The sequence below is a fragment of the Carassius gibelio genome, chromosome B9, assembly GCF_023724105.1.
Source record: "Carassius gibelio isolate Cgi1373 ecotype wild population from Czech Republic chromosome B9, carGib1.2-hapl.c, whole genome shotgun sequence".
Taxonomy (NCBI): Eukaryota; Metazoa; Chordata; class Actinopteri; order Cypriniformes; family Cyprinidae; genus Carassius; species Carassius gibelio.
The window spans coordinates 4,132,462-4,151,719 of NC_068404.1; the positions used below are offsets into that span (position 1 = coordinate 4,132,462).

General features: G+C 39.3%; 1 protein-coding gene across 1 annotated transcript; it reads left to right on the top strand.

The window, feature by feature from the left end:
* Nucleotides 1-8,176: 8,176 nt before the first annotated feature.
* Nucleotides 8,177-10,065, top strand: LOC127964637 (PWWP domain-containing DNA repair factor 3A-like). The gene is made up of 4 exons (XM_052564902.1): nt 8,177-8,967; nt 9,228-9,366; nt 9,577-9,665; nt 9,786-10,065. Exons 1-4 carry the CDS (start codon nt 8,930-8,932, stop codon nt 9,874-9,876), a joined length of 357 nt encoding a protein of 118 aa, XP_052420862.1. The 5' UTR covers nt 8,177-8,929; the 3' UTR covers nt 9,877-10,065.
* Nucleotides 10,066-19,258: the final 9,193 nt, after the last annotated feature.

Sequence of the window (19,258 nt, forward strand, 5' to 3'; positions counted from 1 at the left end):
TCTGGATACGTACTGGATCCGGGTGACTGCAGTGACCCTCTGATCTGGATACAGACTGGATCTGGTGGCTACGGTGACCTCGGAATAAGAGAGAAACAGACAAATATTAGTGTAGATGCCATTCTTCTAATGATGTAGCAAGTACGTAGGGTGTCATGGGAAGTGTTTCCGGTTTAACTAATTAATGCAGCCTAAAAATCCTTTATCGGATTTGAATATTAAAAGCATATTAGAATGTTATGTGTAAGACAGGTTAAAGAAATGGGCCTTTTATCTAGATTTAAACTGCAAGAGTGTGTCTGCCTCCCGAACAATGTTAGGTAGGTTATTCCAGAGTTTAGGCACCAAATAGGAAAAGGATCTGCCGCCTGCAGTTGATTTTGACATTCTATGTATTATCAAATTGCCTTCGTTTTGAGAACGTAGCGGACGTAGAGGATTATAATGTAAAAGGAGCTCATTCAAATACTGAGGTGCTAAACCATTCAGGGCTCTATAAGTAATAAGCAATATTTTAAAAGGTAGCACTTTATTTTACAATCCTGTTCCTCATGTACATACTATGTACTTATTATAGTAATTACAATAACTATGTAATAACTAGGTACTAACCCTGAACCTACCCCTAAACCTAACCCTACCCCGTGTAGTTAGCTTGTATTACCACAACTTTCTTAGATAAATACACTGTAAGTACACTATAAGTACATGTTAGTACATGTACTGTAAAATAAAGTGCAACCTTTTAAAATCTATACGATGTTTTAATATGGTCATACTTCCTGGTTCTAGTAAGAACTCTTGCTGCTGCATTTTGGACTAGCTGTAGTTTCTTAACTAAGCGTGCAGAACAACCACCCAATAAAGCATTACAATAATCTAACCTTGAGGTCATAAATGCATGGATTAGCATTTCTACATTTGACATTGAGAGCATAGGCCGTAATTTAGATATATTTTTGAGATGGAAAAATGCAGTTTTACAAATGCTAGAAACGTGGCTTTCTAAGGAAAGATTGCGATCAAATAGCACACCTAGGTTCCTGACTGATGACGAAGAATTGACAGAGCAGCCATCAAGTCTTAGACAGTGTTCTAGGTTATTACAAGCAGAGTTTTTAGGTCCTATAATTAACACCTCTCTTTTTTCAGAATTTAGCAGTAAGAAATTACTCGTTATCCAGTTTTTTTATATCGACTATGCATTCCATTAGTTTTTCAAATTGGTGTGTTTCACCAGGCGGCGAAGAAATATAGAGCTATGTATCATCAGCATAACAGCGAAAGCTAACACCATATTTCCTGATGATATCTGCCAAGGGTAACATATAAAGCGTGAAGATTAGTGGCCTTAGTACTGAGTCTTGAGATACTCCATACTGCACTTGTGATCGATATGATACATCTTCCTTCAATGCTACGAACTGATGGCGGCCATATAAGTACGATTTAAACCATGCTAATGCACTTCCATTGATGCCAACAAAGTGTTCAAGACTATGCAAAATAATGTTGTGGTCAATTGTGTCAATTGCAGCACTAAGATCCAATAAAACTAATAGAGAGATACACCGACGATCAGATGACAAAAGCAGATAATTTGTAACTCTAAGGAGAGCAGTCTCAGTACTATGATACGGTCTAAATCCTGTCTGGAAATCCTCACATATACCATTTTTCTTTAAGAAGGAATATAATTGTGAGGATACCACCTTTTCTAGTATCTTGGACAGAAAAGGGAGATTTGAGATTGGTCTATAATTATCTAGTTCTTTGGGGTCAAGTTGTGGTTTTTTGATGAGAGGCTTAATAACAGACAGTTTGAAGGTTTTGGGTACATATCCTAATGACAATGGGGAATTAATGATAGTCAGAAGAGGATCTATGAATTCTGGAAGCACCTCTTTTAGGAGCTTAGATGGTATAGGGTTTAACATACATGTTGTTGGTTTAGATGATTTAACAAGTGTATACAATTCTTCCTTTCCTATAGTAGAGAATGAGAGGAACTGTTCCTCAGGGGGTCTATAGTGCACTGTCTGATATTACGGTAGCTGATGGCTGAATGGTTGCAATTTTATCTCTAACAGAATCGATTTCAGAAGTAAAGCAGTTCATAAAGTCATTACTGCTGTGGTGTTGGGAAATGTCACTACTTGTTGAGGCTTTATTTTTCGTTAATTTAGCCACTGTATTGAATAAATACCTGGGGTTTATTTTTGTTTTCTTCTAAAAGAGAAGAAAAGTAATCGAATCTAGCAGTTTTTAATGCTTTTCTGTAGGATAGGTTACTTTCCCGCCAAGCAATACCAAATACAAAATACCAGCTGCGCTCCCTTTTCCGGGCTGCTCTCTTTAGGGTGCGAGTATGCTCATACCATGGTGTCAAACTGTTTTCCTTAATCTTCCTTAAGCGTAAGGGAGCAACTGTATTTAAAGTGCTAGAAAAGAGAGAGTCCATAGTTTCTGCTACATCATCAAGTTGTTCTGAGGTTTTGGATATGCTAAGGAATTTGGATAAATCAGGGAGATAACTTAAAAAGCAGTCTTTTGTGGTAGAAGTGATGGTTCTACCAAACTTGTGACACAAAGTAGAATTTGCAATTTGGGCTATATGAAGTTTGCACAAAACTAAATAATGATCTGAGATATAATCACTTGGCTGCATAATTTCAACACTATCAACATCAATTCCATGTGACAGTATTAAATCTAGAGTATGATTTCGACAATGAGTAGGTCCTGAAACATCACTCTAAAAATGGCTGGGTTAAAAATAACCCAATTGGCAACCCAGCACTGGGTAAATATTGGACAGAACACGTGCTGGGTTAAAGTAACCCAGCATGCTGGTTTACACATTTTAACCCAGCATGATGGGTTATTGAGAAAACCCAAGATAGAGTCATTTTTACCATTTGTGGGTTTGCATTTTTATGATTCTGGGTTATTCTTGCTGGGTTATTCTCATAATTTCACTTTTACTTAAAGCAATCATGGATTAATAAATAAAGAATACAGGTTATTTAGACTGTTAAAAATATTTTTAATGCCATCTGTCATTCAAAAATTTGTACCAATGACAAACAACATGGAATTTTCCCTTTTTTTGTTTCCAGCAAATGCAAAATAAATAATTAAAATAAAATCACAGAATTACAGTTGCAATAAATAAGAATTCTTTTTCTGAATGACCTGTGTCTAGCTGTTTAACTATTACATTTTGACATATTTAGCTATTTAAATACACAGTGAAATGACATTAACATTCTTTAAATTTAAAGATGTCCTTAAATTTATATCAAGTATATAAAGACTCCTATGTAGGTAGATGTGCACTGCTTAGGGTAGTTCAACATATAGTTCACCCAAAAATGAAAATTCTGTCATTTATTACTCAACTTCATGTTGTTACAAACCCGTAAGACCTTCGTTCATCTTCAGAAGACAAGTTAAGATATTTTCGATGATATTCGAGAGATTTCAGACCAGGGTGAATAATTAACAATTTTCATTTTTGGGTGTACTATTGTCAAACACTTAAGCTCTGAAGCAAAGATCTACACCCGAGAGCAGTGTACTCTGCTATAGAGCCTGTCTATGGAAGGACAATTTTCAAAAGGAATTGCAAATTATATTTTCAATTGCGTTTTCCACATGTGACAAATTGTGACATAATCCAAACACAATTGCAAATCTTGAACAAAAACACTTTCAAAAACACTGAACAAAAATTACTTGATGCATTCATGGATGCACAGTGACTGCCAAATTTCAAATAGAAAAGCAAAGTCCATTTGCAGCTGTATTTTCCATGTATTATGAGTAATAAACCTGTCATATTGATCAAATACTGCATCATAGCAGCTTTACAGTATTAAATAGGAAAATAGTGTGTAATAATGCAAAGAGACAAAAGTAAACACTCAGTTTTCAGTTGAAGTCAGTTCATCATTGATTCAGTGATGTATCGTCCCTCTGTGCAATCAAGTCGATGATATCGCTTGATATTAATTGTCTCAAACTAAGGAAAACCAAGGAACTAAAACTCCATCGGTGACAGAATGGAGAAAAAACCTTGGGAGAAACCAGGCTCAGTTGGGGTCAGTTCTCCTCTGACCAGACGAAACAAGTAGTTCAATTCCAGGCTGCAGCAAAGTCAGATTGTGCAGAAGAATCATCTTTTTCCTGTGGTCTTGTCCTGGTGGTCCTCTGAGACAAGGTATTTACAGGGGATCTGTATCTGGGCTCTAGTTGTCCTGGTCTCCGCTGTCTTTCAGGGATGTAGAGGTCCTTTCTAGGTGCTGATCCACCATCATGTCTGGATACGTACTGGATCCGGGTGACTGCAGTGACCCTCTGATCTGGATACAGACTGGATCTGGTGGCTACGGTGACCTCGGAATAAGCGAGAAACAGACTAATGTTAGCGTAGATGCAACATAAGAACAAGTACATGAGGTTTTATGAATTACCATGTCTGTTTTTTCACTGTTTCGCACATGTTACCTGAGAAAACACAAATGGAATCGCAATTACTTTAGCATCTGAATTTAAAATGCCTCACATTGAAAGCTGTCAATTTTTGTCAGTGGTGGGACCATACTATGGAGAGTGTTTGTATTGGGAGGTGATGTCACTAAAAGACAATTGTGCCAAATGCTTTGAACAATGGAGGTTAAGGCACTACTTAAGGCATCTGCCGCTCCGAGAGATGCGTGTTAAAGAACAGACAGTGCAACCCGGAAAAAAACACATTTTGAATTATAATTTGTATGTAAAAATACTTTATAAACCACACAAGCATCAAATCACCTCACTAACGCGGCCCTCGCTGTGCGTGCGCGCACTTTGAAGAGACGTCGATTCTTTTCCGGGAATCACTTTGTTCGAGAATTACTGAACCGGTATATTTGAACCGGATCGTCGGTTCTTTTAGACCTGCGGTCCGACTATATCGTACGTAATTGTATGATTTACATGTCGATATGGACAACTGCAGGCGTTTACATTAGAGCAGAAAGTCGTATTCGCTTTTTGAACTCATTTCACTCACTTAAATGTTAAATTCGTTTTTCAGTGTCACAAACTACTTTTTCCTCTATTTTCACAGGTATTCGCATATTTTAGCCATCCGTAACTGTCTGAAACTTAATAAAACTGTATTAATCTGTCGTCTTAGATATCTTAACACGATTATGCGAGTCACGAAACGTAGGTTGGCCGTTTGAGGTAAACTGTTCATCATTTAACGTAAATAATGTTGGCCTGTAGAAGTTTAACAGTATTGTAGCCACAAAAAGGTTATAATTCTGCCAACTTAAAATAATTATTAATGAAAACATTAAATAAACTTACCTTAAAACAGTTGAAAGCCGTGTCTTTGCCCCGTTGTTCTTCCAAAATGACAGTTGGGGAGCGATTTAAACATCTTCAAGGCGCGTTAAATAACCCAGCGCTGGCCTGAAACAACCCAGCGAAGCAACCCAGCAGGTTTAACCCAACACCTGGTAAATTGAAACTACCCAAAAGTGTTTAAAAAGAAATTAAATAACCCAACAAAATGACCCAACAGACTCAACCCAGCATTTTGGGTTAAAAAATAACCCAGCCGTTTTTAGAGTGATGTTGTCCAACCCCAATAGAGTTCAGAATGTCTATAAATGCTGATCCCAATGCATCTTTTTCATTATCAACATGGATATTAAAATCACCAACTATTAAAGCTTTATCTGCAGCCAGAACTAACTCAGATGTAAAATCACCAAACTCTTTAATAACGTCTGTATGGTGCCCTGGTGGCCTTTATACAGTAGCCAGTACAAACATCACAGGGGATTTATCATTAACATTTGTTTCTCTGGATAATGTTATATGAAGCACCATTACTTCAAATGAGTTATACTTGAAGCCTGCCCTCTGAGATCCTGAAAACATTGTTATAAATTGAGGCAACACCTCCTGGTTTGCCTTTTTAGATGCGGCTCCTGTTTATAACAGTAATCTTGGGGTGTGGACTCATTTAAAATAGAATATAGCCAGGTTTCTGTCAAACAGAGCACATCTATATTATGATTAGTGATCATATTATTTACAAAAAGTGTTTTCGTAGAAAGGGATCTGATATTCAATAAGCCAAGCTTTATCATTTGTTTATCCATATTGCATCTGTTTTTTATTTGTTGAACCTCAATTAAATTGTTCATCTTAACTTGGTTTGGACTTTTTTTGTATTTTCTAGTTCGGGGAACAGACACAGTCTCTATAGTGTGATATCTAGGTGAAAGAGTCTCTATATGCTGAGAATTAATTGACCTCTGTGACGTAAGGCAGCTAGCAGACGGTCGGTTTGGCAAGCCTGTCTGCTTCCTGACTTGGGCCCCAGTTAGTCAAGTATAAACACTAAGACTATTTGCCATATTTCTAGAGAGAAGAGTAGCGCCACCCCAGGAGGGATGAAGACCATCTCTTTTCAACAGGTCAGGTTAAACCCAAAAGGTCGTCCAATTGTCTATGAAACCTATGTTATTCTGTGGGCACCACTTAGACATCCAGCTATTGAGTGATGACAATCAGCTATGCATCTCGTCACCACGGTAAGCAGGGAGGGGACCAGAGCATATTACAGTGTCTGACATCGTGCTTGCAAGTTCACACACCTCTTTAATGTTATTTTTAGTGATCTCCGACTGGTGAAGTCGAACATCATTAGCGCCAGCATGAATAACAATCTTGCTGTATTTACGTTTAGCATTGGTCAGCACTTTTAAATTTGCCAAGATGTCAGGCGCTCTGGCTCCCAGTAAACATTTGACTATGGTGGATGGTGTCTCTATATTCACGTTCCGTACAATAGAATCACCAATAACTAGAGCACTTTCATCAGGTTTCTCAGTGGGTGCATCACTGAGTGGGGAGAACCTGTTTTAATGTTTTGATCGGAACAGAAGAGCGGTGTTTTGACCCACGACTACGCTGCCTCACTGTCACCCAGTTGCCCTGCTGCAGGGGCTCTGCCGAAACCGGATAATGTACAGAAATCCCTGAGCTAGACGCATCCAAAGCTGTATCTAGAGCCCTAACATTCTTACTGTCCTCAATTAAAGTTTGGATGCGTGCCTCTAATTCTGAAATCTTCTCTGTCAGCCTAACTATTTCCCTGCATTAATCACATGTGAATCCCTCATCTGCGACAGAGATAGATAAACTGTACATGTGGCAAGAGGTGCAAATAACAATAGCAGGAGAAGCCATTACTCACCGTGCTTGATGAAATATTCTTACTGTGGTTATTTGATGAACTTGTGAAAAACTGGAGCAAGAGAGAGGAGAGGAGAAAAGAAAACAGCGATAGGTTCGAATGAAAACGCTAATGACAAGCTAATGAGTGCTAACGCTTTGCAGGTGTCCTGCACTCACGGATATAAAATAAAAGTGAACGATCAAAATTAATCTGATAAGATTGATCGATAGTGTCAGAAATATGGTGTGAATTAAGTTATATTTATCACTTATATAAAAAACAGAGTGATAGTAGGATAAAGATTCTAGAGAAAAATAAAAATAAAATAAAAACAGCTACACGGAGCTACGATTAGCTACAGAAGGCCAACAGGAAGTAAAGAAAACACTGTCCAACAGCGACACCTTGCCGCTTAGTAAACAAACTACAGCTAAACCAAAATGCGGCAGCAAGAGTTCTTACTAGAACCAGGAAGTATTACCATATTAGTCCGTTCCTGTCAACACTGCACTGGCTCCCTATCAAACATCGTATAGATTTTAAAATATTGTTTATTACTTATAAAGCCCTGAATGGTTTAGCACCTCAGTATTTGAATGAGCTCCTTTTACATTATAATCCTCTACGTCCGCTACATTCTCAAAATGAAGGCAATTTGATAATACATAGAATATCAAAATCAACTGCAGGCGGCAGATCCTTTTCCTATTTGGTGACTAAACTCTGGAATAACCTACCTAACATTGTTCGGGAGGCAGACACACTCTTGCAGTTTAAATCTAGATTAAAGGCCCATTTCTTTAACCTGTCTTACACATAACATTCTAATATGCTTTTAATATCCAAATCCGATAAAGGATTTTTAGGCTGCATTAATTAGGTATACTGGAACCAGGAACACTTCCCATAACAACTGATGTACTTGCTAGAATGGTATGAAGGTATTTTTGATTCAAATTAACTGAGCACCTGTGGCAGTGCGATTTGTAGTTGTAGAGAAAAGCCACACATGTGTATCAGTAAATTTGAAGTCACAGAGTGAAATGTTTTAAGAGTTGCAAACCTGTAGCCTTTTTTTCTCTCCCACAAACACAACACAACAGTTACACCTTCTCAAATTCTTCATTGCAGGTGCACAAATCCTATTCTACAAATCACACATTTAGAAACTCGTACGCTCACATTTTTGAAACAATTGCTGCAGTGAATGTGGTGCAAAACGCATTTACACACCCGCATCAAGAAATGTGCAGTCGTGGAGAAATGTTGAACATCCGCAAATCAGTACGTGAATTCATCAAATGAGAGTTGCACACTTGTAGAATATTTTCTCAGAATGTCTTGTATATTTTTCTAACACAAACACAAAGTACATAACTACAGCTTCTTGAATCTGCTGCGATGAAGCTCAAACACTGTTTTTTCGCTTTCAAGCGACAAGTTTCGCGCTCTCCCTTTTGCACCGAGATATTTGGTTCAAAAGTGATTTGTGCATCTGTAGAGGTAGTGGGCGGGACTGTTTAGAGATTACAGAATTTCAGCCAATCAGAAGAGCTACTGAGCCAGTAGATATACGCCCCAAGCAGTTTTACGCCCCTGTTGTTCCTCATGCGTCCAGTAGGGGAAGGCAGTATATTAGTATATGAGCCCAGTCATTTATAAGAACAGCAGACCATATCTATATGTATGATAGCAGCAGACCTTCTTGAAGCGATACGGATGAGGTATGTTAAATAATCTGCTAAAGTACTTGTTGTTGATTGTATTGTGTAATGATGCAACATTTATTATTTATAAAAGATTGATCAATTAAATAAGAAAGAATAGCGATATCAATTCAAAAGATGGATCAGTTTATTTCGAGAGGCAAAAGTACTTGATTGAGTCAGATGTTCTGTCTGACTCAAACTTAACTAACCACAGTCTATCATCAATGGACAAAAAAAAAAAAAAACAATCAAAGTGACTTGACACTTTTTCCAAGTGTTCCATCAATATTGTTCATTGAAGATCAGGAGCGAATTGATGTTATCTACACTCAGATGACTTCAATTTTGGATGGCACACCTACACACACCCACAGTGACCAGATCAGATTCATTATGGATGTCCCTTTTCCAGAGGTATGGTCTTGTGTGTTAGTTGTGCTCTGCATGGTGTCATATTCACATTGTTTTTAATGTCAAATAGTTTATCCATAATGTTAGATAATTTCTATAAAATAATAGTTTTGTGCTTAATATAGAAAAGGAACTTTGGATTTTGTTGTAAAAAAAAAAAAAAGCAAAATGATGCTTGGCTTATTTGGGCTGTGATAAATCTTTCTCTGGTAGTCCATCATCTGTGCTCTTGCTGTTGTGAAAGATGTGTCCATCTTGGAGGCTGAGGAGAAATTCCTTCGAGGACCTGTCATTGACGCAAGGTACTGTAAGGATCCTATAAAGGAAAAAAAAAATTGAAACATGACATCCTGCCATTATTTATAAATAACCATTGTTTTCTACCACTATGCAACTTTTGCTTTTTTATTTATTTTTATCAGTGAGTGGGATCACTTTGACCGCAGGATAAAGAAACAATTAAAGAAGAGTGGCAAACCATTGGAGAGTCATCTACAGGAGTCATGCTGTTAAGAAATAACCAAGTCATGGTGTTAATAAATTTTTTTTGTGAACAACAATATTGTCTTTCTTTTAAATGACCCTTGGAACTTTAGAAAATTGTTAAATTTTGTTGGTCTTCATAAAATGCTATGTAGAACATGTTCTGTTGCTGTATAACGAGCAATTGTGAATTGTAAAGCAAATATTTCATTTAGGATCCATATGATTACACAGTACTGTATGTCTAATGGCCTGAATATGGTTAATATCTAAATATAACTTAATATAAATTCACAACATCATATATCAGTCAATCTCTGTATATAAAAACAGTTTATAAATATATATAAATAATACATTTTACAGTAGGTCATAGGTCTGCAGCCTCCCCCTACTGGACGCATGAGGAACAACAGGGGCGTAAAACTGCTTGGGGCGTATATCTACTGGCTCAGTAGCTCTTCTGATTGGCTGAAATTCTGTAATCTCTAAACAGTCCCGCCCACTACCTCTACAGATGCACAAATCACTTTTGAACCAAATATCTCGGTGCAAAAGGGAGAGCGCGAAACTTGTCGCTTGAAAGCGAAAAAACAGTGTTTGAGCTTCATCGCAGCAGATTCAAGAAGCTGTAGTTATGTACTTTGTGTTTGTGTTAGAAAAATATACAAGACATTCTGAGAAAATATTCTACAAGTGTGCAACTCTCATTTGATGAATTCACGTACTGATTTGCGGATGTTCAACATTTCTCCACGACTGCACATTTCTTGATGCGGGTGTGTAAATGCGTTTTGCACCACATTCACTGCAGCAATTGTTTCAAAAATGTGAGCGTACGAGTTTCTAAATGTGTGATTTGTAGAATAGGATTTGTGCACCTGCAATGAAGAATTTGAGAAGGTGTAACTGTTGTGTTGTGTTTGTGGGAGAGAAAAAAAGGCTACAGGTTTGCAACTCTTAAAACATTTCACTCTGTGACTTCAAATTTACTGATACACATGTGTGGCTTTTCTCTACAACTACAAATCGCACTGCCACAGGTGCTCAGTTAATTTGAATCAAAAATACCTTCATAGAATGGCATCTACGCTAATATTTATCTGTTTCTCTCTTATTCCTAGGTCAACGTAGCCACCAGATCCAGTCTGTATCCAGATCAGAGGGTCACTGCAGTCACCTGGATCCAGTACGTATCCAGACCAGATGGTGGATCAGCACCTAGAAAGGACCTCTAAATCCCTGAAAGACAGTGGAGACCAGGACAACTAGAGCACCAGATATAGATCCCCTGTAAAGACCTTGTCTCAGAGGACCACCAGGACAAGACCATAGGAAACAGATGATTATTCTGCACAATCTGACTTTGCTGCAGCCTGGAACTGAACTACTGGTTTCGTCTGGTCAGAGGAGAACTGGCCCCCCAACTGAGCCTGGTTTCTCCCAAGGTTTCTTCTCCATTCTATCACCGATGGAGTTTCGGTTCCTTGCCGCCGTCACCTCTGGCTTGCTTAGTTGGGGTCACTTCATGTACTGCGATATCATTGACTTGATTGCAAATAAATGCACAGACACTATTTAACTGAACAGAGATGACATCACTGAATTCAATGATGAACTGCCTTTGACTATCATTTTGCATTATTGACATACTGTTTTCCTAATGAATGTTGTTCAGTTGCTTTGACGCAATGTATTTTGTTTAAAGCGTTGTATATAAATAAAGGTGACTTGACTTGACTTGACTGGACCTCGGGGATCTCATAGCTGGCTACAGGCCTGTTCTTGTAGAATAAAATAAAATAAAATAAAAATTGTAACATCACAATATTATGTACAGTATGTGCCCACGGTACATGTGGTTGTCACAACCTGTTTGTTTTGTTTTGTTTTTGTTTTCCGCACTGTAAAAAATGACTGTGATTTTAATGGTAAAAACCCTGAAAATGCTACAATACAAATTTGTTAAATTGTTAACGGTAATTTCCTGTAAACTGACATCCCCAGACTTTTCTGCGTTGCATTTCAAATTTTGTTTGAATTTGATGCTTTTTTTCTTTGAAATAACTATGTTTCTTCTTTTTTTTTTTTATTATGTTATGTTTATTAGGGTTGTATGTTACATATAATGTTCTTAAATTAATGTTTATGGCTTATGTCAGTTTAATGTGTCTCACCATGATGGTGTTTAGTGCTTGTGTGAATGTCACTGTGCACCTTCTATGTATTTTATTATTTGAAAACTGCTTGTGATGTGCTTTGGTTCATCACGTGACTTTCTCATCACCACCACCTGCATTTGGTGGTTATCTCAGTAAATCACAGTATTTAGCTTTAAATTTAATTTAAGGTAAAACTGTTAAACCTAAAACAATGTTACTATAATTTTTATGGTAGAATTCCGGCAACCACAGATTTGTTTTTCCTGTTTCTATTTTCAGTCTCATTATCCAGTGTTTATATTTATTCTGTTTTTTGTGTTGTTTCATTTTGCTGTTACATGTGGATTCTCAGTGGATTATCACAAATTGTTGCTAATAAAGTAAAAAAAAAAATGCAAATGGATTCTGTCTTTGACTTGCCTACCTCTACTGTATATATATATATATATATATATATATATATATATATACATTAACATTTTAAACTGTATTTGTGTAAACATCCAGGTAAACATATGAATTGGTCTACCATGTCTCTCAACACTTCATTCACGAGAGCTTGAAAAACTGCTGGAGAGATGGAAAGCCTGAACGGCATAACCAAATATTCAAAGTGCCCTCTGGGGGTGTTGAAAGCTGTTTTCCATTCATCCACCTTCCTGATGCAGACCAAATGATAAGTGTTTTGTAAATCCAATTTTGTGGAGATGGATGCTCCCTGCAACCTCTCGAAGGCTGAAGACATCAACGGCAAAGGATAAGTATTCTTTACCGTGATGTTGTTCAGCTCTCAGTAATAAATACAAGGTCGCAGAGAACCATCCTTCTTACCAACAAAAAAAATAAATAAAATAAAATAAAATAATAATAATCCCATCCCTGCTGGAGAAAAGGAAGGGCAGATGAGAATCAGAAATATATTTCCCCATGGCCTCCCTCTCAGGAATAGAAAGAGAGTAAAGTTTGCCTTTAGACCGGAACTTACCTGGTAATACCTCTATGGCACAGTCATAGGGATGATGTGGAGGAAGAGAAGCAACTGGAGACTTACTGAACACCTCCTTCAGGTCCAGATACTCTGCAGGCATGTTTGACACAACTGCTGCCTTCTCCTGAAACACCGAACCAGACACAGAAAAACAAGCAGACACCAGACAGGACTCATGACAATGCTTGCTCCACATAGTGATGGAGTTGGAACCCCAATCTACTCGTGGATTGTGTTTAGCCAGCTTAAGGTGACCAAGGACAATGGGTGCCACAGGGGAGTCCAGGAGAAGGTAGGGAATAGTCTAAGTGTTATTTCCGGAGGTGATCAGGGTTATGGGTCCAGTAGTTAAAGTGATGTTGGGGAGTTTTTGACTGTTAAGTGCCTTGACGGAGATCTGGTGAGAGAGAGACTTGATGGGGAGTTTCAACTGTTGTGCTAGATGGGTGTCCATGAAGTTACCCTCCGCTCCGGAATCCAGGAGGGCTTGACAGGAGCAGGTGTTGTTGTTGGCCCATCTCAGTCTCACTGGAAAGAGAGTGGACGATGAGGACTTCCTGGCGAGATCCCACCCGATAGCCCCAAGTTTACTACCGGGCTTGCTCTTTTGACCGGGCAAAAGAGTAGAAAATGACAAGGCCTATCAGTGGTTACAAGCTCCACGGTTACCGAGGATAGGTGTAGAACAGGTGTGTTGCCCCAGTCACTCAATGCGGGCAGCCACCAGAAGTGCTCAGGTCAATCAATCAATTGAGACTAGGCGGTAACTCCAGCATATAGATTTCCCTCTGAACACGGTCAGCCAGCCCATGCAGGAACACATACCACTGTGCCTCTTCATTCCATTTACATTTGGCTGCCTACATGCGAAATTCGATAGAGTAGTCAGCAATGGAACTGTCCCTCTGCTTAAGATCTGCGAGTCTTCTAGCAGCCTCCTTGCTGGCTACTACTCGATCAAACACCCTCTTCATCTCAACCATGAGAGTAAGGAATGAGGCGCGGCATGGGTCCCGGTTCTCCCACACCACTGTTCCCCACAGAGCTGCCCTTCCGGTAAGCAACGTGAGCACGGAGGCCACCTTAGGGTGTACTCACACTGCCAGTTTGAACCGTGCCCGAGTGCGTTTGACCACCAAAGCGCGGTTCGTTTGACTAGTGTGAGTGCTCCGAACCGTGCCCGGGCGCGGCTCGATTGGCCGGCCCTGGCCCGCTTGGAAGAGGTGGGCCAGGGCACGGTTCAGTTGGACTCGGGCGCGGTTCGCATGCAGTGTGAGCGCTAACCGTGCTGGAGCACGGAACAGGACGCGTGACGTCACGGTTTTGCAACGCTCCAAAACCAACATGGCGGGGAAAGGATCACTTTGGTCCACGGCAGAGGTATAATGCTTGTTGGAAATTTGGGCAGATGAGAGCATACAAGAACAGCTGAACAAAACACATAAAAACTCAGATATATTTAGAAAAATCCGTGACTATCTTATTCGTCATGGATATCAAAGAACTACCGAGCAGTGTAGAGACAAGGTAAAAAAACTGCGCGCACAGTATTTAAGGGTACGGGATGCACTCCGTAAATCGGGCAGCTCTGCAGAAGAAAAGGAAACATTTCAATGGTATGACGCTGTCGACAGTATAATTGGCAGCAAACTTTCTAGCCAACCTAATGTGCTGGAGTCCCATCCACGAAGATCGCTGGATTCTACGTCATCTGATACGGAGAACACAGGACTGGAGAGATCACAGAGCTGTGAGTAACGTTAACATACATACCAGTTCCATTTGATAGCTATTCTGTTAAATCAGTATGTGCATGTCCCTTAAGTAAATTACGCAAGGTTTTACTACGAATCCAACCAAGAAACCATGGTTACTGTAGTAAAATCTTGGTTTCCACAAACTGACCATGGGTATGCTGTTAAAACTGGGTTTTACTACAAAAAGAAAAAAAAAATAGTTTACATAAGGGATGTTTGTTTAATGTTATTATTAAAATGATTACCTTTTGTGTTTATTTTGCTTTTATTTCTGTAGTTACATCGGTCAATTCAGACTCAACAATCGCTTCAAACACTGGTGATGAGACACAGGACACATCAGATAACACTGAGACAATACCTTCAGAACAAGGCAAAAAGAGAAAGAGAACGGCAGAAGTGAGTGACATGATGACTGCCTTTCTAGATATGCAGAAAAAACAGCATGAAGAATTCATGCAAAGGGAGCACTTGCGTTACCAGCAAGAAAAATAAATGCTTGATAACTGGATGAAGGCTCAAGTACAGATGGAGGAGCGTCGACTGCAACAACAGAGGGAGGAACGCCAAGAAACAAACATTATGTTCCTGCAAACCATGAACCGACTGTTTGATGCCATGATTCCCTCACACTCTCATCACCAGCCCTCTCCTCATGCTCCTCCTCCTACACCTCCTCCTGCTGCTACTCCTCCTCCTACTCTTCCTCCTCATCTGCAGTATCCCTACCATGCTGAGACATCATCATCCTACTCTGAGCTTGATAACTCTACACATGTTTATCGCAACCTGTAAAGGCACAGTTGTTTACGTCCATGTTTTTATATTGTTATTGTATTTGGACGTTGCCTTTCATTATAAGGGTTATTTAAGTTTTATCTTGTTTTTTTAATTAATAACATGTTTGTAATAGGTAAATATGACCAATATATTTACTATGCACTTTAACCTAACACTATGCACTACCTCAAACCTCTACACTTTATAAATCTACCTCGAACCTCTACAATATATACCACACACTTCCATAAATTATACACCACACACACTAGGTAGCCTATTTTGTTTCACCACTGCACATGGTCGTGTTCTGTGAAGTACTGTTTTTTTTTTTTTTTTTTTGTGAGAAGTGCTCCTGAGTTTATGATTAAAACTTTTTTCGGCATCATCTTATGTTTTGTGTGTTATTCGCAAATAACTCCTGCACTGTTCTTGAAATGAACAATATGACTTTATTGACAACAGCACAAAAATAAGTCATAGTAAACCAATAAGTAAAATAAATATACATGCACTGAATGTAGTAGCGGCATGACACAGAAGTATGTAATGAAAACCATCCTCCTGAAATATACACTATCTCTCTACAAATTTGAGAAATATGAACAAAATGCATCTCTGGTGGCATTTGAACTAGTGGCTGTATTATGAGGATTCCATTCACTGTTCACATTTTCCTCTTCTGTGGCAATCTCCTCACATTCCTCACCATTTACTTGACAAAAATTGTGCAGAACGCAACATGCGCTGATAATAGTGTTTATGTTGTCTATGCGGCAATCACACCTCTTCATTAAGCATCTCCACCTTCCTTTCAGGAGGCCAAATGCCCTTTCCACAGTCATCCGTGCCTTGCTGAGGCGGTTGTTGAAGGTGGCCTGTGCAGGGGTTGTTTGTTGATTTTCTGGATATGGTTTCATCAACCATGGCAGTAATGGATATGCAGCATCCCCCAAAATCACCACTGGCACATCTACTCCTTCAAACCTCTCTGTTATCCGAGGGAACAGTGTATTACTCTGACCCCTCTCAAACAAGGATGAATTGGCAAAAACTCTTGCATCATGAACCTTGCCCGGCCATCCCACATTAATGTCCCAGAACATAAGTTGGTTGTCAACCACACCTTGCAGAATAACAGAGTAGAAACCTTTCCGGTTGTAGTAGTCTGCAGAGCTAACAGGTGGAGCCAAAATCCCAATGTGAGTGCCATCAATAGCTCCTCTACATTGTGGGAAGCCCCACCTGTCTCTGAATCCCTTAATTATGCTTTCAAATTCCTGTTCAGATGGTGTTCTGATGAAAAGGGAAAGCACATTTTTCACAATTGCAGAGGCTACATGGTTGGTAATGCTAACAGCAGTTGACTGACCAATCCCAAATAAATGGGAGATGGTTCTGAACTCTACATTTGTGGCCAGTCTCCATATGCATATTGCAACACGTTGGTCCACGGTCCATGATGGTCCATGGTCCATGATGTCCTTCTCATTCTGAAATTAGCCTTCCACTCACAGTCTGTCCAGCTGCTGAGAACATGCTGCCACCACACAGCAGATCTCTGCCGAATCCATATGGTCCTGCAGCAGAATGGAGAACTATTGTTAACTGTATATAGTTTATGCATACACAATTACCTTACAGTTTTTTTAAGCGTAATTAAATAAACAACAAACTACTACTCCAGTGCATACATAACAGTTATGTGTCCCGTTGAATACAGGTGTCTTAATACAAGAATGCAGCTAATATTAACCAGCAAATTATATTAACTTACATGATTATTAGCTTTAGAACGCTACTGTCATAATTACAAAAAAAAAAAAAACATTATACACATATTGTATTTAAAATTTCACAATACACTTTTCAATTGTATTCAATTACATTTCAGTATATGAATTCTTACCTTGTCGATGTACGGGAACTGTAGTAAGTAATCAAAGCCGCAAAGTCCTTGCTGCACTTCAGCTGGTACCTTGCAAACCTCCTCATACGAGCAGCACGATTGCGTGAAAATTTCCGCGCCACTAAGGCGACACATCTGTTTAACAACAGGCTATGAGAGGGCTGTGGACCACCGTGGACCAAACGATACAAAATTAAACACAAATAAAACAGAGCGATGGACTCCATTGTGTTCACAGAGCGCCGCTTTTCCTGTTTATCCCGAAACCGTCGCACCATAATGACGTAAGCATGCTCCGGCACGAATGCTGAAACCCTATGTGAGTGCAGGCCAGAGGGGGAGTGGGGAGGGGGGACAATCGTACTCGGGCCCGGTTCATGGCAACCGTGCCTAGTGTGAGTACACCCTAAGACTCCTCTGTCTCAAAGGTGCAAGGCTGCAATGATAAATGCATGGATCATCTGCTAAGGAATGCTCTACAGAAGTTTGGTTCACCAGCATAACTCTCGGGAACGGGTAGGCAGGGCTCCGGTCAATTTCTTGTCTCAGGTGTAGCTCGGGGAACAGATCGTGCGGGCAGGGCAGTGGGAATGCTTAGCTGTTGGATCTGCTGGGTGAGCTTGGTCACTTGCATCACAAGCACTTGAACTGTGTGTCCAGTGTTGACAATGCTCTCCTGCTGTTGATTCATTTGGGAAACACTGTGGTGAATGAACTCTGATAGAGAAGTTGAACTTGCTGCTTCCATGATTGGTCAGATAGTTCTATTATGAAAGGACTGGGCGAGGAAGCAAATGAAAGTGTAAGTATAATTTAATGGATAGTGACGCAGATGATCAGAGGATAACCAACAGGACAACTGGATGGAGAGAGATAAAGTCACGGGCAGCCAGTGAGTAGAGGTGGACCTGGACAGCAGGAGAGCATGAAGCAGGTACTGAGATGGGCGATCCAGTGGAGAGGTGAGTGGATGGGGTTGCAGGAGTGAAGCTATCCAGTGTTGCGAAGAAACAGGCAGAAACAAGGACATGGCTACTGTATACAGGCCACCAGGGCCCCACAGACTTTCTTAAAGTCTTTATTAAAGAATTTGCCTATTTTATATCTGATAGTGCTGGCTGAAGATAAAGTTTTAATTGTTGGTGATTTAAATATACATGTTGATAATGAAAAAGATGCATTGGGGTCAGCATTCATAAACATTCTGAACTATATTAGGGTTAGACGACACATTGTCTAAATGATACTCTAGATTTAATACTGTCATGTGGAATTGATGTTGATGGTTTTGAAATTATGCAGTCTAGCTATGATATTTCAGAACATTATTTAGTCTTGTGCAAACTTCATTTAGCATCACTTCTACCACAAAAGACTGCTTTGTAAATAATCTTCATGATTTATCCCAATTCCTCAGCATATCCAAAACCTCACAACAACTTGATGAAGTAAGAGAAACTATGGACTCTCTATTTTCTACCATTTTAGATACAGTTGCTCCTTTACGCTTAACAAAGATTAAGGAAAACAGTCTGACACCGTGGTATAATGAGCAAACTCACACCCTTAAGAGAGCAGCCTGGAGAATGTGGCACAGTTGGAGGAAAACAAAACTCGAGGTAGTAATGACTTTATGAACCTCTTTACTTCCAAGATTGATACTATTAAAGATAAAATTGTAACCTTGCAGCTGTCAGCTACAGTATTGCATGAGATAGTGTGCTATAGATCAACAATTACACTCATTCTTTACTATAGGAGAGGAAGAATTTTATAAACTTGTTAAATAATCTAAATCAACAACATGTACAGTATG

Bases quoted from the DNA above. Each gene is read 5' to 3' on its own strand.
- LOC127964637 (XM_052564902.1), top strand. From the start codon at position 8,930: ATGATAGCAGCAGACCTTCTTGAAGCGATACGGATGAG. The intron at 8,968-9,227 runs GTATGTTAAATA...ACTTTTTCCAAG, and splicing joins CTTGAAGCGATACGGATGAG to TGTTCCATCAATATTGTTCA. The intron at 9,666-9,785 runs GTACTGTAAGGA...TATTTTTATCAG, and splicing joins GGACCTGTCATTGACGCAAG to TGAGTGGGATCACTTTGACC.